Raw genomic sequence first — 23,806 nt, 5'->3', positions numbered from 1 at the left:
ACTAGAAATCAATGACATTTTAAGTTGTAGAGAAGGGGGACTGCTTGTGATAAGGGGTGGGGAGACCCAAGGGCTAACTGACAAAAGGTGGTTGGCACTGGCTAATAGAGGTGACGATTTGTTTATTTAGTTGAACTGTTCTAGAGAAGGTGTAAATAGGAGATCAATTAGGGCATTGGAAGGTGGAAAACAATGCTGGAATTGGACAATACGAAAACAAAGTTGATGGAAATTTGAAAAACTGGAAAAAACTTGGCAGATAATAGTGTCCATGGAGAGAAGAGGAAAAAAACTTGAATTAATGTTACAGGTGGATACTTACTTTGGAAGTGCCAAATTCTGACCAGCTAGAAAGGCTGGTTATGTGAAATTATTGAATTCAATGTTGAGCCGTGAGGGCTGTAACATGTCCATTTGGAAGACGAGATACTCTTTGGAAGGTTCCTTGAGCTCATGTTGGATCACATTAAAACAGCGCAGGAAGTGGCTACAAATGGATAGAGGTAGATTAAATGGGCAATTATCTGTCAAATGGAATATCATGGGAAAATATGTTAAAGAAAAAAAGCATCAATCTAAATGAAAAATGTCAGAGCTCCAGATTCAGAAGGATTACAGTGCCCAAGTGCATGATTCACAAAGGCATTTAGGGAAGTTAATAGAATGGTTTATCACCAGGGAAAATGAATACAAAAGTAGAGAGGTTACCCTTGAGTTACATATGGCATGACAAGACCATGATGGGAGTACTCTGTACAATATTGGTCTCCTTATTTGAGGAAGGATGCAAATATAGTTGGAAGCTGTTCAGAGGGGATTTAATCATCTAGTACCTGGTACATGAAGCTTTTCTCACAAGTTTGAATAGGCTAGATTTTTATCCACTGAAGTTTGGAAGAGTGATGGGTGACGTAATTGAATCATACAAGACCCTGAAGGATCTGGATGGATGGGTGTGGAGAGGCTGTTTCCTCTTACAGGAGAAGAGGGTTTGGTCATTCAAGACGGGCAAGGCCAAAATGTTTCTCTCTAGAACATCAGGAGTCTTTGGAGCCCTCTGCCTCAAGGGGCTTGTGGAAGCAGATTCTTTGAATATTTGTAAGGCAAAGGCAGATAAATTCTTGATGAGCAAAGAGGATTGAAAGGTTACTCTGGGTAGATGGAAATGTGGAGTTGAGAATTCAGGCTGATTAACCATTACCTCATTCAATGGCAAAGCAGGATCAAGGACTTGAGCAGCCTATTCTTGCTTTGAATTCTCATGCACATTTGTAATGCAAGAAGCCAAAGACAAGGGGGGGGGGGGGGGGGGGGGGGGACCAAAACCAACAGGAAGAGTCACTGTTGCAGACTGAAGTGCTTTACAAACCAGTCACCCAATGTACCTCTGGCATCTCCAATGTAAACCACACTGTCAATACCAAATGGAGTAGACTAAATTGCAAATATCACAAGTACTTTTCTTCTTCACATGGGAGGAGTATTTAGGCCCCAGAAGAGGTTAAAGGGCAGCCATAATTTTGTAATATTTGTTAATAAGGAAAAATATCCACCATTAAAAGACTTCAAGATTAAAATTGTAAAAGATAGAAAGTTTTCAAAGGATATCATGCTCTAAAGACAAGTTTTAAAGGGGATAAATACTTGTAAATTTATGACACTTGCACCTGCTGCAAGTGTCATAAATCACAGAACAAACAAGCAAAAGCTTTCACAACACCCATTTCTTCCCAAATAATTGCAGAGCTATGCATTTCTCGCATTGGCTCACTGTCTTTCACAGTTATGGTACAGAAAAGCCCTTTCCCCATTCATAGAAACCTACAAAGCAGCACACCCACAGGCCCAATCTCAACATCCCTCTCTCAAATCTTTCCAGAAATTGAGACACACCTCCACCTTCCAGTCAGATTAACTTCACCTGCTTCTTTCGATGGGCCTTTTTCCAACTCTACTTGGTCTTGATTTCCACTGTTCCTTCTCTCTTGCCTACCCCAAAGGGAGAGGATAGTGATTTTTTTGTTTAAACAAGTCTTGTTTAGAACTCGTATAGGGAGGAGTTTCTAAGGGAAATGCATAAATAGTTTTACTGACATCTTACACAAATTCTTCCACGAGTTTTCTGACAATTTCCAAACCCTGCTTGACAAGATTTCTAACAGTTCATTTGGAACCTCAAAGCAAATAGGATGAACTTCATTCAGGTGGGCGGTGTGTTACTAGTTTCTTTTTTTATGAACACTTTGCAACCATATATTGTCACCTCTAAAATCTTTTTTTCTATAGGGAAATTAATCAGAAAAATTGCTGCTTCATCCAGTCATTTCTGGATCATCTTTTATATGCACTGCTTAAAAATAACCAAGTTCATTGCTTTTCCCAGTGGCTACTCTTTAAACATTTTGCTGCATGTTTTTGCTATTTGTTTTCCTACATATGATTTTATATTTTAATGATCAAAGGATAATATCCATAATCTTACCAAGGAACATACCAAGATGATGGAAGCAGAGTAGGAAAATTCTTTTGGAGGCAATAAATTTGCATCTTGATTGTGCTTGGACACTGCTTGGGCTGGAACTGTGCAAAATAGACCAGAAGGTTCCCATATTTAACTGAGGCCTTTTCTAAAACATAAACAATGATGGGAGTTTTGTAATTGGTTTATTCCTGAAGCAGGGAAATCAGTGTAAATGTATATGCATGGACACTAGGTCTGGGCTGTATCAGGCTCTGATATGACACTATACTTATTTCTCCCTTTCACGTTCAATCATTCTGCAAGGGCCACAGATGGAGAACCAAAGGTGGAAGACAGCTGTAGTCAGAATAAATGAGAATCCCCGAGGTTAGGGAATAAAAGCAAATTAATAGTCTTCTGGTATATTTTGATGTAGTTGAGTTTCTCTCTCTGGATCACTGTCTAGAAACTGACAACTCCAAATCCCAGAGAGATAATGACTACAAAACTCTACGCATCAAAGTTCATGATCCAGTGAGCTGGCTTTATAAAAGAGGCTGATTCCAGGACTCATAAAATGACACAAAAAAAATACACAAATGTAGCCCATTTTATTGGTAACTCAATGCATTTTTAACATATGTAGAAAATACTTCAATCAGAAGACAAGCTACTTTGGAAACCAAAGACAATAAAACAGTGAATTACAAGATAAAACAGTTTCATCACAATGGACCCCTTTTCCCAGTTTAAAGTTAGTATTATGAACTTTTTTTAAATAACTATAATCTCTTTATCTTTTGTTAAATTTATTATTTTACAATAACCTCTACAGTTTAACTGCCAGACTACCATAGAAAAATCAATAATTTCTATGAGCTGCCTACACATTACATGTGATAATCACATAGCTATATCAAAAAGTAAGAAACCGCAGTTCATACAAGAACTAGAGTAGCAAATAACATTATACAAACCAGTCAAATAACCTATTATAGCAATATCAATGATACAAGCCAAATATGCTACTAACAACTGTTGCATTCGCTACAATCATACTATTTTAAAAAAAACACTGGTTCACCCACATATGATTAGCATTAATAAATGCAGACACATACAGCAAAATAATGAGAACATGCTCCAGCCAACAGTAAATAATGACACACCCATATGTAACCATATAAGTCAACCCTATAAATATATACTGTTTATATAGATTTTAAAGAGACAGTGCTTTTGCAGCCCTACACAGGTTATGTTAAACAAAAATCCTGGAAAATTTTGTTTGAATCAGTGCAGCAAACTTCAATCCCTAAAAATGCTCAGTTGAACTTGAATCAAAGTTGTTATAATGATTTTCAAAAATACAAAAAAAAATCAATTGGCTGCATAATCAACTTGAAGTTATTCATGATTAGTCTTGGTCTAAATCCCAATCCCTTCATTCTTCCCAAAAGAAAAAGTAAACTGTATCCCTATTCAAAGGTGGACTGTGACAAGGTTCATTTAGGTGTTGCTTAGATCACGTCAATCATTTTAAATACAACTAGTGTGGGCGCCTATCTCTTTAAATATACATTTTAGATACTAAATGACTTACACAGGATACAGATGGTTTCCTTACAAAACATTTGACAAAAATTTGTTACAAAGTAGTACTTAAAGGTGCAAAGACACTGGCAAGTTTATCTACAGATCTATTTGATCTGCATTTATGGTTAAAACCAGCATCATTCCTTGGGCAAATGTTTTCATAAATAAAATCAAACTTCTAGAATTTTGTATTTTGCTCCATCCCACAAGAAAATCCCAATGAGTTTCACCATCAAGGATCTCTCGCAGCAGGTTTGGACACATTAATACAGAATTGGACAAGAGTCTAACATTGCAAGAGTATCCAATGCCTGCAACCAATAACAATGAACAGCAAAATAAACTACAAGTCACAAATACTTTCCTCTGCTCCATTGAACTGGTGCATCTCAGTTTGTGGGCAGGATAAAAAGACTACACAAATCTAAATTTGCAGCAAATGCATCTCCCAATTACTGTAACTAACAATAAAAGAATACAATGTGCTTGGCCATAGATTTTAAGACTTATTTTGAACCTTATGATTATAAATGTGAGTTTAAAAAACCCTCTCATTTTGAGGCCAAGAATTATTAAAAATGCACCAACACAGATACAATACAGCAGGACTATGAAATGCCACATTATGAGCCTCAGTCTTGATAGCAATAAAAATGAACACTTGGCTTGTCAAAAATCCAATGAGAAATCACAATATATAAATGTATTCTGTAAATTCCAGATGCTGCACCATCCAAGGATGTGGGGGAAGCAAGGATGGAGGAAAAGTGGCAAAGTGAGTTTGTGACATCGATCAAAATCCATCTGCCATAAAGCAGCTGTGAAAATTCACTTCTGAAAAAAGTTTTCAAATTTGAATTACCATCCGTTTCCCCCACAAGTTTAAGTGAACCAAATTAACCTACACAATACATTAAACTGAGAGCTTGAGGACTCTCCCATCCCTGCTGAAGAAGATGTGTGCAAACAGTGCTGAAGCCAAATACAAAACATATGACATGCTTGGGCCAGAGAAAGCAATGCTCCAGTTACTCCATCCTCACACGTTGGTTTGCTTTATACAAACCGAGATTGTGGTGAATAGAAAGTACATGTCTGAACAATTCAGGTATCTGAAAGGTCTAGAAGATGGAGCATTCTGTAAAAATAAAATGCTGTAGAAATAGTTACCTGGTATATAAGTATTGGTGGAATGTTTGTTCCATGTTAGAAATTTAATTTTTTTTAATAAAAACATCTGAACCAGCAGGCTAGTGTTTTTCTGTAAACCCTCATTTCTACCAGTTCATCATTTTACGAAGCTGGCATTGCGATAAATTCTAATGGAGATCCGTGCTCTCCAAGTGTACACATAGAACTACAACCTTTCGTACAGAAACACCTGCAAGGACACCATCCCCTATTAAGTCTTGCAACAAGATAGGTTTCGCAACACCAGATGTATTTGACATAGGCCAGTTCTCTGGAAGATCTCCAAACAGACATCAACTTCTTGCAACCTTATGAAACCAGGGCATGAAATAAGAGTTTAAAACATTATAAAATACAAATGGCTTACATAAACACTTCGAACAGCAGAAAGGGGAAGTAGTGTGCTTATTACTCAAATGCAAACTGCACAAAGCAACTTCTTGCAGCAAGAACATTTAGGTTGTGGAATAGGATTTTTTTTTAAAGATTTGAAAATAATGATTAACAAATACTTGCATATCTGTTCAGCAATACAACTTATTCCATGCCCTGTAAATGAGGCAGAATAAATAGGCTTTTCTTTGGTGTGATGAACATGTGCTTTACAGGCAGTTTGCCTGCGTGAAACCAAAATCTGGACAGTTGCTTTCAAAGGGTTTACTCAAAATAGCATCCTACTGCCACAAGGAATGTAAGCATCCACAAACTATCGAAAAGTAAAATTAAAATAAAAAATACACATCTAGAAGAACCACAACCACCTAAAGCTAATTGCACATAACTTTCCTTGTCCAAAAACTTAAATCAAAATACTGCACTACCCTCACACAATTATGATATGCTTAACCATACCTTTAACTTAAAAAAAAATTAAAAGGACAGTACATGGATACATGCATTTTCACATTCTAAGTAGCTTGCTGCATTAAAAGGAGCATGGTTATATGTGCCAAACAAAAAGAAAAATAACTTCAAAAAGAGAAACAAGAATACTGTTTCAAATGTCATCTCCTTTTCCTAAACTAAAACAAATTTTAAAATAGTCAACTGATTTTGCTTTTAAAAAGACGAAGATTTAAAATCAGTTCCAACAGCACAATACCCTCTCCTGTGCTCCTCTCCCATCACTTTGTTTTGTACTCTCCAGAGGTGTTCCGTGCACACACAAGTCCAATGTTCTAACTGTAGCAAGTTGGGATTTTCTAAAGCACAGTGTAAAAGTATTAGTTCAATGCACTATGTAAAAATCTGTTAAGGCACTATCTAGGGGAAAGGACTCATCAAATAAACCCCCACAACATTCACACCTGTGCAAAAACTGAGTCAAAGAATTACTCCCATTCAGAACACACAGATGATGCCTGTTCTGCAACCACTTCTTTTCAAACACAATTTCTTTTTCATCAGTGCTACAACAATTAATAAAGATCCAAAGTGTATCTAAAGACATTGCATGTACATTCCAACATGTTCCAACTTAATTTACCGCAAAATTACAAGTATGTAAAATAAAAATCCTCTGGACGATTAAGGAGCTAAAAGTTGAATTACTAAAAGTACAGAATTCAAGTATCATAATTTACTTATTCCAAAGACTGTTGTAGCTAATTCCACTGGAAGCTCAGTCACGTCTTGCTTTTTCAGCCCAGATGCTAAAGCTGTATTATTTGCTGGAATTAATCTAACTAGACCTTAACATACACAAGATATTATAGCAGTAATATCATTGTCTTGCACAAGCTTAACTGACCCAACAATTCAATACCATAGATTTTAGTGACGAAGGTCTATAAACAGTGAGGTGATGAGCAATACATTTTTAATCCTGTATGACACTAGGGAACAATTAAGTCATGCAGGGAAAAGGAACAAAATGGCTCTAGAACACAATGTTGGAAATAATTTAAAGACGTAGGATGTGTGCTCACATAATTATGTAAAACTTCACTAATGACACTTAAATGATAACTGGACAGATCAAGGATTCAAACAGTGATGTAGGTACCAGAACACACCACTATAATACCTGTGTTTAGAGTGATGGTATAGTATGTGCTGTACAATTACAATATTCCCTCATTCTTCACAGAATTAAAGCATGAATGACTTGGAATAATTTACTCTTTTTTTTCATAATCCAGCAGTGACCATCCAAATCGTGTCATTGAGATCAAGAGTCCTTGATCAATTAGGAGGACAGAGGCAAGTGGAGTTCACAGAAGCCACCAGTTGAAACAGCTTCGCTGAAACAGTGATTAAACAGCTCTGTCTGCAGCTTTAAGTAAAGCTCACTAATCCTGCATGGATGGCAGTCCATCAACACATCACAGCTAGGTGAAATGTTTAAAGGAATCATTTCTTACAAGAGCAGGTTAATGTTTCCAATTCTCATTTTTAACACTTACTTACACATTTTACTGCTCAGAAAATCAATACTTAAAGAAATCTAAATTAATAAAAAATTAATGTTGCTTACAATATAATAAAAGTGATATTTCAAACTATTTTGTGCTCTATTCAAAAAAATTTCATTTTTTAAAATTTTGAAGCCCTCTCACGAATGGTCCAAAACATCTCAAAACAGTGCATGTTTGAAGATGTCTATTAAATGAGTTATGAAAGTCAGGGTTGGGTCAGGCTCCGATGCAGCAACCAAACCAATCTGAGCATCCATTACTCACGATTATGAATAGGCCTAGAAAAAAAATGCATTGTTTAACTTCCTAAGCAATAGTATTAACACTTTCAGCAGCATAAACCCATTTCAAGTAGCAGATTCATCAGTGTGTTTAGGCAAAGAGCTGGCAAAAATAAAGCAACAGTAAATTTAAAACAAACAGCAATTCTGTAGGTTTTGAAAATTTTTTCGAAATCATTGTAAAATATAGTTAAAATGTGGTCTATTTCCACACCCTTATAGAAAAAGGGTTAAAAAACCAAGTCTCCTTGCTGACAGATGCTCTGCAGACACGTGACCCAGTTCAGAAGCAAAACAGAAACACCACAGAAGAGTCCTGACTATTGGAACGAAGTGCACTCCTCCTTCATACAAAACTGGATTTGTCTAGATCTCGTACAGTAGCACAGCACATTTGCAAATAAGAGAGCTACAGATAAGAATACTGATTTATTTTAGTGGGACTGAGTGGATAGCCAGCATAAAGTGTAGGAGCCCGAGAGGCATTAATGTATGACTGGGTGGCAAATGGATGCTGGTACTGGCTAGCAGCAACGCTGGCAGAGGGCAGAAGGCTGGGGCCCATGCTGACTGGCACCTGTTGGAGGAGACTGGTTGGATGAGCTGCATACGTGGCCGGTTGCATGGCATGTCTGGAGGAGCTCTGTTGGTTCAAAAGATGGGCCATGGAACTGGAGGTTGCTAAAGCAGCAGCAGTTGGCGTGTAGGTATACATGTGGGGTTGTCCTGAAAGATGTGTAGGAGCTGACACTGCTGTCAGGTGCGGATGAACACCCGGATGCGTTGGACTGTTATGCTGGAAGGAGTAAGGAGCCTGGGCAAGAGTGGGAGTAACATAAGCCTGTTGCCTGCGGGGAGCAGGATTCACACTCCGCTCTTGAGACACGGATTGCTGGGCCTAAGAAAAGAAAGGAAGTAGAAATTAGACTGCATTCTTCATTTCAAAGTTGTTATATAACTTTATTATCTAAAGTGACTTCTGGAAGATAAGTGATGCTGTGATACAGCAATATTTTTTTTTAAAATCCCAGTGGGTATCAAGTTAATCTGAAAATTTGAATAAAGCAGTCTTAATTTGTGACATAGTAGCTGGGATTTTGTGTTCCTTCATTTTCCAGCCTACCATTTTGCAGTTTAAAGGATAGAAAGGTACAAGATAGTAAACCTCAGGAAAATCTGTGATGTCCTCATATCCTACATTAACTATGCATGGCCTTTAATATAGGAAAAAAATGGTGTTAATCACTAGATTCTTCAGTAATAAAACCATCATTGCACCCGACTATTTCTGCAATAAAACTGATGGGAAGGATTGCTTTGAAATATTGAATATTTCTGGTTAGTAAGCCATAACCTCTTTAGAAATAAGATAGTTTAATGCAGCAGATTGGGCTGACACCCTTGGGATTGGGCTCATTTAATAATATCCAATGTAATGAGAGAGAAGATAAAATATATTCTACTGCATTTTTAAAAATGAAACCACATTAATGGTAGGGCAGCAGTTATTGTGCCGATTAGTAACAAATAATTAGCTAAAATCCCACTGAAATCTGACCATCTGTTAGCTGTCAATAAAAAATAGTTCAACACCTCACTCAGGGAGGAAGGTTTCTACCTGCTACCCTTTCCAATCTATATGGGACTTCCAGTTCCATGTTTGACTAGAAATAGTGAAACTATTGTTTTTGGCCCCAAGCACAAACATGCTCCATAATCACTTCCCAGCTAGCAAACATTTGAATCTAGAAAACTGCATATTTGACCAGGAGTTTCTGACCACATCCGTCACCAAGCCTGCCCTCTACTTCCTCCACAACAATGCTCGATTCCATCCTTGCCACAACCCACCTCAACCCTTCATCCATGCTGCTACTACCATAGTCAGGTCCCAGATTTAAAATCCTAATTCCCATTTTCAAATGGGTTGTGTCCTGGACTCTCCTTATCACTAGCATCTTCCAGTCCAAGAATCCTCCAGGGTCTCTTTACTCTGCCTTTTGAGCAGCGTGACATTTAATCATTCCACTAGTGGCATCTGTTCTTTCAGATACCTTGAACTGAGTTTCTCCTCAAAACCTGCTTTGTTGACTGCCTTATTTCTTTCAATGTTAAAAATTATTCACAATGTTCTGACACAAACACAAGCTGTGCTGACTTCCACATGCCCATTTGGTTGCAAAAGCATCTGCTATAAAAAAATGCCCAGTTTCATTTCCTGGGACATCTACAAATGGGTAATACATATGCACACACGGAACAAGCAGAAAGGGGCCAGTTTCTTTTGTTGCTCCTCCACCATAAAAGATCATGGCTGATCAGACTGTAATCTCAACCACACATTCCCACGGTAACCTTTCACCCTCTTGTTCCTCAAGCTATCTACCTCTCATTTTAAAAATATTCAAAGATTCTGCTTCCATTGCCTTTTGAGGGAGAATACCAGAGACTCGTGCACCTCTGAGAACAAAAAGTCATCTCATCTGTCTTATTTTTAAACAGTAACCCTTTGTTCCAGATTCCCCCAAAAGGAAACATCCAGCTGTCAAAACAGTTTGTGATCTTATATGTTTCGATCATGTCCCCCCTCTTCTAAACCACAGTAGACACAAGCCTTCCCTGAGCTAACTTTCCTCATAAGACAACCCACCCATTCCAGTTAAAGATCTAGCGAACTTTGTTTGAACTGCTTCCAATGTGGTAATAGCCGTTCTTAAAATAGAAGACCAATGTAGTCTTGTCAGTATTCGAGAACTGAAGCAAGTTACCGTTGCTGGGTTCTTACCATTTTACAAAGTATTATGGCAGTATTTGCAATTCCAAAGCAGGCCATGTAGAATAACAGATCCATGGTGGTGTTTAAACCCTGGAAGAGATTCCTCCCACCTATATTCTTTCAATACCAATACCAGGGATATAGATTTAAAGTAATTGGTATAAGGATTAAGAGTGAGATAAGGAAAGTTTTATTTTATTTTTCACCCAAAGCGTAGAAGTGGCCTGGAAGGGTGGAAAGAGGCAAAAACTCTCACCACACTTAAAACGTATTTGGATATGCACTTGGAAACCTGTGACCTGCAGGGCTGCAATCAAGTGTTGGAAGGTGGAATTAGCCTGGAGATCACTCCTTGGATTGGTCCAGGCACAATAAACAATGTGGTTGCTTCCTGTGTCATACATTTTCTGTGGTTCCCTCAACATTCTCATGTCCTTGAATCTGCTCTGTTACTAGCCAAACTAGTTCATAACCTTGAAGGCCTCTATCAGGTCAATCCCTCAGTCCCTATTTTCTAGGCAGAAACTCTTCAAGTCTATTCAGTCTTTCAAGGCAGTTCAACTTTCATTTCTGGTATTGTTATGACAAATATGTCTGTACCTTTAAGTACCTCCATATCCTCTCTGTAAAAAAAAGCCAGAACCTTTTGAGTCATCCAAATAAGGTTCTATGTACTGTTAACATAACTTTTGCTGTTTTTCCAATTCTATTGCTCTTTTAAAAAAAAATGAATCCATTGCTTTGCTTCCTTTATTAACTTGCTTTTAGTAATTATTGTATCTGTGCCCCAAGATTCCATTTCTCTACACCATTTAGACACATTTTCTGAGTTTGAGACCTGCTTCTTCCTATCAAAATCTGCTACCTTCTACTTAACTATAATTTGCCTTCTATATCTGATGTTTATTACTTTCTTGCATTTTGTCACAGTCCTCCATTGTATTAACTACACCTTCTCAATCAGACATTTCCATGTCTGAAAGTTTTAATTCCAATTTATCAAGTCCAAATCATTTATATAAATGAACAGTCCTCCCCAGCATTAATCCTTATGAAGCATTATTTCCCACCATATTCCAATCTGAGTTTCTACCTTTAACCCTTGCTTTCTGTATTCTGTTTCAAAGCCAGCTTGCTATCCATTCTGGATCGTGTAACAACTCCATTTGTTCTGACTAGGGCTGTCAAGCGATTAAAAAAATTGATCACGAGTTATTCAGTTTTAATTGCAATAATAAGCACACTATTTATATTGTTTGAACTGAACCTAATTAACTTATTTAAAATTTCACCAACTTATCTTCAAATAGTTATTTTGTTTTTTTTAAATTTAGTTAGGGCTTTCTGTATGTTTAACATATTTGATGGTTACGAAGTGTAGCTTAAGCTGGCTGTCAGATTTATCAATTTTTTTTTTCCCCACCAGTTTTGTGGACTGGTTTTATTTTGGTTCCCAGCACCCACTTCCCCAGTGTCTTGGCAGTGTTGCAAGTAGTGCAACACAGCTTAGGCTTTAGTGTGGCTTTGGGAAGGAAGTCCTCAATGGGTTTGTCCACAAAATGCACCACTCATCACGCAATAGGTGGTCTAGGATTAAATATTTTTTTCTTAACTTACACAATTAAATGTTAATTATTAATTTGTCTTTGAGTTAATCATGTGCATTAACTGTGATTAATCATCAGCCCTAGTTCTGACTTTCATCCTGTCTTTTATGAAATGAGTTTTCTGGAAATCCAAATCTGGGTAGAGTCTCTTTGGCACAATTGGAATCCAGGCCAAATCTGCATCCAAAGCTGATTAATCTTTTTAATTGCTTTCAGTTCCTTTAAGTTTCGATTTAAACCTGTTTGCTCTAAACCAGTATGATGAGGTGGTACTTTACAACATAATTTAGAAAACTTATTCTAAAACAGCAACTTGGTGCAATTTGATTAATACAGTCCAAAATGGGTTTAATCACAAATTTTTATACAGTATACACACACACATCACGTTGTCCATTCACTAACTGCAAGTTATGACTTAAAGGAACTAAAAATGACTAAGAATAGTTCTTTTTATTAGTTACTTTAGGGAATAAAATTTCTAAGAAAAAAGATATTCAGAAATTTTTACAATACATGTTTACAGCCAAAATAGTGAAGACCAGCAAACAGGCACAAGAAGGTAAAACACCCAAAGATGATCAATTCAGTTTGGGTACGTGGTCAGATTTGTGACAAGGTAGAGGTTGGATGGTTGAGGGAACTTTCTCCAGCAATTTAGTTTAATCAAACATAGGTTTTGCACTCGAGTTATGCTGAATATTGCTTAAAATTCCACATTCAATTATGATTGGTGGTTTCACCAATTTCTGACATATTCAATTTCTGGATCTCTTTTCTATAATATTTTTGAATAAATCCAACTAGTATTCCTGCCACTGACATTAAGCTGATTGAGCTACTGTTTCATGGACTAACTGTCCATTATTCTACTTATTTTGATATTTTTCTTGTTCTATATGTGGTAAAATATTTGCCAGAACAACTTAAATTTATAGGCTCTCATTGGTTTCCTACTTTGCTCTATTGGCTTTATCCCTGACCTTTGGACATATCCTCTTTTGTTACATACATAGCGTGTGCTTTTCTCATTTAGTTTCAATTTTGCACTTACTGCTTTATTTGCCACTGCGCATCATTATTGCCTATTCTGTTCTTGCTTCTCGGGGAAAGTATCTGACACTGAAAGTCACCATTTTATGCGCTTCCTACTACTGTTCTACTTTCTAAGAATACTTTCCTAGATTATTTTAATTTCCCTTAAAATCAACTTTTTTGTCACATTTATGACTTGCCTTTATTGAGGTTGTTACCCTCTCAAGCTTCATCTTAAATTTTATTAACTTAACATATTTTCTCTTTTTCTTCAACTTTCCAAAATTATTATTGTAGTTGGACTTTAAATTGCAAAAAAAAATGAATGGCAAGAAATATCTTGAAGAATGACTGAGAACTTTTAAAATCTGTTCTTCTCCCCCAAAAATAAAATGTACACTGCTGTTACAAAACTGAAAACTTTTCATACCTGACTGAGGTTCAGAGGTTGCCGTTGCCGGTACATCGTTGGTGTAGTTGAGCTTGAAGTCTGCCCACTCATAGGCATGCCTGTTTTAGCCTTATAGACATTTGTAAAAAAGCCTATAAAGGGGACAGGAAACAGAGGTGAGTATATAAAACATAACCAATAAAACACATGCCATACCAACTCCCTTCGATGACAATAGTTCAAGCCAATATAGGAGCGCAAGCAGGACGAACTTCCAATTTATCCGAGCCCGAAGTAAATCAAATATAAAGGGTCCAATCAGTACCTTTTTGAAGAGGTGTTACCACAATGAGTACCTTAAGATGTTCTCTACAAAATTAATATGAATGAATCCTGTTTTAACTTCAGACTTAATTTGCTAACTGTTCAGACATCCTGACAGTTTGGCATTTGACTCCTCACACTCTTCAAGGCCTGAGTGAATTTAAGAAACGGGGCCTCAATGAACTTGTATTTCCAGCACCTTAAGTTCACTGGGGCCCCTTTCCTACGCTCCCTTTAAACTCACCTGGTTCATTGAAAAATTTTATACGAATATGCAACATCTTAAAAAAAAGAGAATTAAAAGTGTATGAGGTATTAGCAGGAGTAATAGTCTGGAAAATATGCCAGCCCAACAACATGTTATTGGAATTCTACCAGGGATCAGTTACAGAAATTTTGGAGATGCAAGATTGATGGGGAATACTGCAGTTCCCCACAATTGCAAACAACACCTTTCTCATGTGAGCTAGTTAAAAGAACTCTAATCTTCAGTATGGGGAAGAGGTTAGATTTAGGAAAAGATGGGGTTTGGACAGAAGTAATTAATGTTTCTAATACAGTCAACCAATGATGCTATTGTATGGTTACAAAAAGTGGTGGTCAGTTTAATAAGTTGTGCCACCATACTCGACTCAATAAACTTTGAATACTAAACATGTTGAAGTCCTGCATTTTAAGAAAGCAGACCATTTATACAGTGTCTTCTATAAACACAAGGTGCATCAAAGCTAATGAAATACTTTCAAAATATAGTCATTGTTATAGTATGCCAATTTGTGCACAGCGTGCTCCCACAAACAGGAATGTAAATAACCAGGTAATCAGCTACTGATCTGACTGAGGGATACATTGGCCAAAACACTGGGGATTACTGCATTACTTTTCTTCAGAATAGTTCCATTAGAGCAGATGGCACCTTATAAAAGATTAAAAGGTGAATAAAAAAAAGAATCTTGAATAAATTTTAAAGTATTGATGAAACCTCTATTGCTTCATGGGACTAAATCAATTAAACTCTTACCAATACAATTTGTTTTGCTATGGATACAGATAAGCTTTGAAGTAAAAAGTAAAATGACAAGATTACAACAATTTGGGTCACTAGATGAAATTTTGGTATAAAACTGCATGCCTACCTGACAAACTGCTGCTCTCTCCCATACTTTCACTGACTTGTGCCTTCAAAGGCTGTACGATGATGGTACGAGATCCAGAATTATGACAAGCATCCGTGCTTCTTTTAGGCAAGTCTTGTGTACTACTGATAACATGTGTTGCTCGAGGCCGTTCACATGGATAGGGACTGTTACTATTTGAGGAGTCAGATTCTAAAGAATCATGCACAGTAACGTAGCTGATGACATTTGACCTCTGTTTCACACCAGAACTAAAAGAAAATTTAAAAATTGTTTAGGTATCAACAGTATGTACAACTGGGATTAAAACATATTGTGCTGCACTGAGTTACTGACACTGTGGTAGTCAGAATATTCCCAGAGCCTCAAATGCTAGAAATAGGTTCTAGAATATACAATATACTACTGCTGGTTTGAGCTTCATTTTTCCTATTTGCTTCCCAAACAGTAGGAAAAGTCAGCAAACTGAGATTTCTGGTCTTGAAATTGTGGTCTACTGTTTACTGACTGCAGTCCATGACGTACTTTTCAAGGACTCCAGTGAGGAAGCAGCAATTCTTCACCAGTTATGGTGGGAAATCCATAAGAACAGTTTAGATTTTTTTTTAAGTTGTTTGAATGTGTACATTAAGTGTTTAATTTCATTTTAATTTTCAAAAATGTTTATTAATTTTGAATGTTTGATTTTGCCAACACCTTGTCTAAACTCCTGCTGAATGACTAAGCAGGTAAAGAATTACAGGGAGAGTGTCATTCATGGACCATAATCACCACTTCAAGCTAGAGAAAAACATGTAAATTGGACAAAAGTTAATAGTACCAAAAACTTACATTTTGGAACTTAGTATTTTTTTTGTGAGGTTTAAAATTTGCCAACTCTAAGATTAAAGTAAGTTTAGAATGTTAATGATCAACTGGAAGCAACATTTAAAGAAAAACTTGCTGGATTTCATTAAATCCAGCAGTAAGAACTACAATAACATACCAATTTAAAGCCATGTTTTAAGGTGAGTAAACTGCAACCCAGGTTCCAAGGCAAATAAACCAAGTCCTAATGAACTACAGCAATCAATTAAGTTTCATCATACCCTCTGAAATCAGTCAAGCCTTATCTACCTGGGTTGCACTTGGACACTGTATGGGCGGTATTCCGAATCACTATATGGAACCCATCTCCTGTTATTCACTGCACAGAGGCCCACCTACCTCCCAATTTTCTGCTTAGTTTCCTCTTCTTCATCTGTGTCACTACGGATGGTGATAACACTGACGGCAGGACTAGGTGTATCAGGAATCACGATGGTCTGTCGCTGATGATCAAGTGTTGTGCTGCAGTATGGAGAGGGTGCACTTGCTGGACTGTTCTGAACCACCATGTATGTTTGGGAGGGAGTGACATCCAACAAAGGAACATTCCTGGTAAGGGATTCAAAGATGTTTATTGAGAGAGAGTTTTAAAGTTAAAATGATGAGCTCAAGTCATTGCCCAAGACTTGTTCAAAGATCTCCAATAAACAAGTTTCAATTTTATTTGAATGTATTATTTTGCAAGAGGCTATAATGAGCTCACTATGTATCAGAATTGGAATAAAAAACATCAAAAAGCTGCACATCCTGGAAATCCAAAATAAAAACAGAAAATACTTGGAACACTCCACAGGTCAGGCAGCATCTGAGGAAAGAGAAACAACTAACATTTCAAGTTGAAGAGTCCTTGTCAGAATGGAGAAGTGATATAACAAATTAGTTTTAAGTTGCAGAGAGGGTGGGGGATGGATGAATGAATAGAATAAAGGGAACATCCCTGTTAAGGTGAGGCCAGCGTTGACCAGATGACAGATATTTCCTAAAGAAATAGGTGGCGGCTGTGGATGCAAGTTTTGTTCTTTGATAAGCCATTAACCAAAAGGCATCTCCTTCCACAGACACAGGGCGTTTCCAGTTTTTATTCAGGGTTAAAATACCTTTTATGTACTACACTGTACAACACTAAAAGTTTATAATGCAAATCAACACGTTCCCTAATAGAGGGCCATTTGACTGTGAGACTTTCAAAATTATTAGCACTTCATCCTGAATAAAGAAAATTTCAGGGATTTTTCAGTTGTTCAAGGAGTTAAATGAAAGTATGTTCAATAAATTGAAGTCCACTGCATTTCATACAGAAAATGGTAATAAAAATACACTTGGATTGGAGGCTATGTAATGCCAGTGGGTCAAATACAAGTAATAAAAGATATATATGTGTGTGTTTTTTGCGCTTTTATTTATATTTAATTTATTTATATTATATATATATATATATATATATATTATACACATACACACACACATACACACACACATACACAATAAAAAATATACAAAATCCAAGTGTTTTTTTTAAACCATTTTCTGCATGAAATGCAGTAGACTTAATTATTTGAAGTCAATTATTCAATTGAAAAATTCCTGAAATTATTTTCTTACTGTATTCAGGGTGAAGTGCTAATAAAAAGAACTACTTAGTACTGAGATTTCTTTTAATCAGTTTCTTTCCTATCCTTGTATTCCTTTTACTTGGAGGTCAGCTTTGCTTGGTAAAGTTCTAGAGGTCCTTAGCATCCAACAAAAGTGGGCATAAGAAACCATTTACCATGTAGTCAGTGAGTGATGGCAGGCAGTTCAACCACAAAGACAAAATGAAGCCTGAACTCCTCTTCACATAATTTTTTTTGGGATTTAACATAGAGAAATCATTTAAACTGTTAAGTACAAATGCACACTGATTTTTTTAAACAAAAACAGCTAATGCTCCTAGCATGATTTCCAATCCCAAAAAAGGGCAAACCAGTAACAGTTTATTCCCAGGAAATAAAGTTTTATTCATTAATAGTTTTCAGAAAGTACTAAAACTTGCAGCAAAGTACCTTTCTAATCCATCAACCCTCTTCTTATATCTGAAGAGTTGATATAGTCAGAAATAATATTTTAAAAGTTTGCTTTTAATAGTTGATTCTAAGCTTCCAATTAGTCAGTGTGCATTGACTGTATTGTGCACTTTTTATTAGAAGCTTGCATGTGGTTTGAAGAACCTACTTCCCGTAACTGAATCTTCAATGTGACCTACAAATCCTTCCATAAGAATACCCAAATAGCTTGCCAAAACTTCAATATAATTTCTGTCACTCAAATATCTCTTCCCTTGGGATTAAATTTTGAATTTTAGATAGAGATCTTCAGAATGCAGTGGTTTCTATTTTACTTTATTAGCTAATTAATGTTTTGTTGCAAGTTTATTTTAAATGAAATATGTTACTTATCCTCAATGATTAGCACTGCTTGTTGACAGAGTTCTATTGACATGATTGTCCCTGCGCCTTCCTGCATTGACCCTTATTTAAACGCGTGCACTGAAGTCGATTGTTAGCGACTTCAGCATTGAAACACATTGTAGTCAACTTCTAATGGAAGTTGATATATATCAAACAATTGATATATAAATGTTGCCTTGTTTTCTACTTACAAATCTGGGTGCTGTGGCACTCCTACCAAAATCCAAGCCCAAGCTAAGAACAAAAGGCAGATGTAAACTGCCTGAAGGTTTGCAATTTTTCTAGCCCTGGATCTTCACGTTCCAGGACTCATTTTTCACACAAAACAATACATTGAATGCCATTTGTTTTTCCCAAATAAAGTTGAAAGAAATATCTGCATCGTAGCAACTCAGCTAACATTCCAGCTGAACCAGCTATGTTAGCACAAACCAGGTAACTGATCTGGCACCATTTTGGTTTCTATGGATTTATTCCACCAGACAACACATCTACTGAGCAGCAGACATATGATCCTAAATGCTGTATAGAAGAAATGTCACTTTAAATGCACGGATTTTGATACACAAACTAAATAGCACTTTTCAATGTGCAAATGCTTTACCTTGTGTTGTGAATCTGCTTATTCCTTTTGGAGGAAGATCTGGAGTTCTGCTGCTGACGTACCACGTGGGCAACACCAACATTTAGGGGCTGTGCAGCCAAGGTTACATGACCAGCCAATAACGATGGCTGCTGCACAATGGCATTATACTGGCCTCCATGTGAATGTGCATTCCTGAGAACGAGGAGGGAAAATCAAGTTTAAAAGAAAACAGCATGTAGATTTCGAACAATAAAATTGTAATAAATAAAATCAGTTTATACAAAGCTTGGCCTCAGAGTGACAGAGGATAATCCCTACCAATGAAATCATCTGCCATGGTTTATTGCAATTCTTTAAAAAGCAGATCATGACAACTAAAAAGGGTCCCAAATAAGAGAAAGTACTGCTGCAAAACTTAATGTTATTGCTCAACTTTCCACACTGAGATAGAAAATTTTAAAATTAAATTCCCTCAACCCAATAACTTAAACCTAAAACTGCTACAAAATTATCTAAGATTTACAGTTGTTTTACATGTTCCTTCATAGCAACAGGGATCTAAAGATGATGAATTCTGTAGTATCTTCCTCAGTCTTGTTTGACAGAGTACACCTCAGGATAGGCTCTCCATTTCTATGAACTGCAAACCAGAATGCATCAGAATGATTTAAATCACAAAATGGAAGTAACTAAGACATTAGACTTCATAAGCAAGCTACCTATGTTGGCTCTCCATATATAGCAGGTTTTAAACTTTCCAATTCTACTATTTCTTAGGCACCTTATATGATTGGAAAATTGTCAGAAAGCATGATTTATTCTAAGTTAGCCCAAGAGGAAGATACCTATTTGGCCCTTTTTATAGTAATTTATGACAAGGGAATTAAGTAGAGGGATTTCCAGAAGGAATTCAAAAAGGTACAAGGTTACTGCACAGGAGTAACATACTGATGTGGACAGGAGAGTGGCTGACAAACAGAAAACTGAATCGGGATAAATGGGTCATTTTTAGAATGGCAAATCAGTAAACAGTGAGGTTCCACAGGGATCAGTGCTGGGGCCTCAACTATTTATAATCTGTATTAATGATCTGAAGAAGAGTGTAATGTAGCCAAATATGCCAATGATACAAGGATAGGTGACTTAACAAATTGTGAGGACACAGAGCCTGCAAAGAGATTATAGATCGTTTTCAGTTAGTAGCTAAGAAGTTGACAGAGGAAGAATAATGTGGGAAAATACAAGGTTTATCCACTTGGGAAGGATGAAAGCAGCAGCAGCAAATTATTAAACTAGAATGTAACGACAAAATGTACAAAGGGATCTGAGGAGCCTGGAGCAGGAAACAAAGGGTTGGCATAAAGGTACAGCAAGTTATTAGGAACGTCAATGGAATGTTGGCCTTTATTGCAAGGGGTATAGAGTATTGAAATTTTGATGCGACTTCACAAGATGCCGGTGAGACTGCACCTGGAGTATTGTGTATAGCTTTGTATTCTATATCAGAAGGAAAACCAAGCAGTCCATGGGTTAATGCAAGGGTTCCATTCAAGAATGGTCTGCAAGCCAATTTCTCCCCAAATCAAAATGTCCACTTTCTTTAGTAACCCATATTGATACACTTTACGTACACTTGCTGTAATTCTTTCATTCCATTGAATAATCACCCTAACACTAGCCATAATTAAATTAATGGAACGTATACTGCATCCAGTCATTAATGAATAACAAAACATTTTATTATTACTACTAGCTTGAAAAAATGCTTTAAAAACATATGGGAGAATTTACACAAAAATCAGATTTCCATTAAGTCAGGCCATTGGTAACCCAGGGGGCCTGTACTTAGTGCAGTGAGGCAGTGCAGAGCAGATTTGCTGGGTTGATTCCTAGGATGAAGGTGTTGATGTGGAAGAGGTTAAGCAGGATGCAACAATACTCAGTGTTTTAGAATGGGAGCAATCTTATTGAAACAGCTAAGATTCTGAGGGAGATTGCCAGGGTGAATGCTGATAGGGTATAGGAGGCTTAAGGGACCAATTAGCCTACTCACACTCATACTTCTTGTGTCCTTACATAAGGAACTTTGCTGTATTAATGCATAAATCCTATGTGAAGGACTTTTTGCACAAAGCAATTTAATTCATGATTATAGTGATAATAGTGTTTTTGGTCAACTACATTTCCAATTCCTTAAGTGAGAGAAAAGTGTAAAGTTTGAGCACAGTTAAAATAGAAACAATCCATTTTATTCAAAAACACACTTGCCTCCAGTCTGTTAGCTGCTGAGTACTAGCCATAGCATCTGGTATCACAGTTGCATGTGAGACAGAGTTGTGGACAGCTACTCCAGGTAACTGCTGCCAAGTTGACGGCAGCAGGATTTGCTGGGTTCCTCCAGGCCATGCCTGCTGCAAACAGAGACAAACTGTTAATACTGCCACTGCCTGGGTCACAATACCAGAAGTTTGCAGACACCCAGAAAAGAACACAAAGCATCTAGCGGAAGACCGCACACAGCTGGCAAGAGAAGCACAATGGTAAAACAAAGATTTGTGATGTTAGATTGACACAACGCCTCCCTCCAAAGCCAATACCTGCACAGGACAAGGCATTACAGTTTAATGAGAGAAAGAGAAAGTGAGTATATCCAATATCTTGCAGCTCTGAAGCAGAAACATACATTCGAATATTCTGTGCGACGAGCCATTCTGCAGGAATACAAACACACAGACACAGCAGTCTCTTCTAAGCAGGCTCATGCTAAGCAGCAAGGGGAAAAGGGAGGGAACATTCTAACCAACCTCTGATCTGAGAAAGCAAAATGCACATTGTCACTGGAAGCGACTGCAGAAGTTGCATGATCCATTTAAAAATAAACATGCTACTATGGTTTAATTCAAGACCACAGAAGTTAATTAGCACTCTTCGAATCACCAAAGAATATTTCATTAAGTGTGGCAGAACCCTACATTTTTTTTAAAAAAATAGTCACAAATATCTGGGATTTGCAGGATATGCTGTTAACAGTGGGGAACATTACCAAAAAAGTTTAATTGTTACAGGAAGCAATTCCATTCTACTCAGGAAGAACATGTTACATGCGATTTATAAATCAAAAGGTCAGGCAAAATGTGTTTTTGTAACTGATGCCTAAAATTGCCCTGATAGCAGTATGAATAATTATAAAACCACTATCAGGACAACTTTAGGCATCAGTTACAAAACACATATTTGCCTGACCTTTTGATTTATAAATTACTTTATCCATCATCACAGAAAGCATGCACTTTGCTCAGTGAGTAGGCACGAATGTGTGTACCCGGGTATTACAACATACATTAATGACTTTGTTGAAGTGATTTTTCTATTAGTGCTCTACAGCTCTGTGGCTGATCCCATAAATATTAGCATATAATATTTAAGTAAAAGGTTTCTACAAAACTAGGTATTAATAGATTAACTTCAAAGTGTTACACTAGCCTTGGAATGCATCTTTTAAGAATACTGTAATAATATAACCTTGAGATCCAATTAGTTTAGGTGCTAAGCTAGTCTTTCAAAAGCCAAATTAATTGATTGAACTATTATTCTAATGTGACAGTAGGATATTGTTCATACCACATGATCTACCAGTAACTTTGCATTGGGGTTTTCAATCTATTTAGATTTGTTCTAAAGCTAATTATAAATTTTAATGTGTTTAAATTATGAAAATAAGATTTTTGAGAATACTTATCAAATTATACAGCAGTATATATGCTTGTATAGCGTATAAAGACAGTACCTTTGTGGAAAAGAGTACTGCAACATTTTTTTTTGGTTTCTAAGAATTTGAAGAAAGGCAATCATTTCCTATCAAGGCATAACAATACCCATTAAAAATCAAGTGTTACTCCCTCTTCATTCATTACAACAGGGCCAAAAATACTATAAACTGAGCAGTTTTTAGTATTTATCCAAGTATTTTTCCATAATATTTGAAGAGAAAAATAAATTTTACAGTAAAAATCAATGTTTGATCCTGCTAATATTCACATTTATTGGTTCAAGTAGATCTCACTGGATCCATGCATGAACTTGAGCAATTTTTTCAACCCTAAACACTGTCTCAGCTGCCTAGTGCAGCAGAGTTTCAGTTAAATCTGGAGAATTTTTATATATAATTTAAGCAGTGATGTTACAGGGAAGTTTGTATCTTGTTTTCAATGAAATTACATCCTCTTTAAAGCATCTTAACAGTTATGACAGTCACCTGAGCCAAGAGATTTTATCTTTTCAATGAAGGCTTTTTGAAGCAGGAATTAGGCAGGATGCAAGTCACAGACCTTGATTAAGAATAAAATTGTCTATACAGAGACTAGTTTGCTCACTCACATCACTACAAGCCCACTTCAAATCCATCATTTTATCCATTACACTTATAAAGGAAAAGAAAATTGCTAATTAATTTTTGTGGTCTTCACTGTAAATGTTAAATATCAGTTCAGATTTCAATTTGAATCAGTCTTACCACGTCACTAGCCGTTGAACATGTTTGGAAAATATCAATTTAAATTCAATGGATTCAACATTACTAAAAGGCTCTAACTTGTCTGCTACCACACAAATGGAATACAGTGTTATAAAGCACAAATAGAGAACTATAAATCAAACCCTTAGCTGCAAGGTAGAAAAAAAATGTTACTGTG

At 36.6% G+C, this 23,806-nt stretch overlaps 1 protein-coding gene across 5 annotated transcripts in view; it reads right to left on the bottom strand.

Annotated features, from left to right (window-relative positions):
• Nucleotides 1-3,060: 3,060 nt before the first annotated feature.
• LOC127580673 (homeodomain-interacting protein kinase 1-like) overlaps nt 3,061-23,806 on the bottom strand; it is a 90,564-nt gene continuing 69,818 nt past the window's right edge. For 3 of the 5 annotated variants that reach the window (XM_052034366.1, XM_052034370.1, XM_052034368.1), the window contains 6 exons: nt 21,384-21,526; nt 19,134-19,307; nt 16,422-16,631; nt 15,216-15,466; nt 13,795-13,907; nt 3,061-8,844 (listed from right to left, as the gene is read on the bottom strand). In XM_052034366.1, coding sequence (XP_051890326.1) covers nt 8,356-8,844; nt 13,795-13,907; nt 15,216-15,466; nt 16,422-16,631; nt 19,134-19,307; nt 21,384-21,526 — 1,380 coding nt within the window. In that variant the 3' untranslated portion in view covers nt 3,061-8,355. The remainder of the gene's footprint in view (nt 8,845-13,794; nt 13,908-15,215; nt 15,467-16,421; nt 16,632-19,133; nt 19,308-21,383; nt 21,527-23,806) is intronic. The other 2 variants (XM_052034367.1, XM_052034371.1) reach the window with 1 other exon arrangement.

This window comes from Pristis pectinata, chromosome 20 (genome assembly GCF_009764475.1).
Source record: "Pristis pectinata isolate sPriPec2 chromosome 20, sPriPec2.1.pri, whole genome shotgun sequence".
NCBI lineage: Eukaryota > Metazoa > Chordata > Chondrichthyes > Rhinopristiformes > Pristidae > Pristis > Pristis pectinata.
The sequence above is the reverse complement of the archived record's forward strand: the minus strand, read 5'-3'. Positions and strand labels throughout refer to the sequence as shown.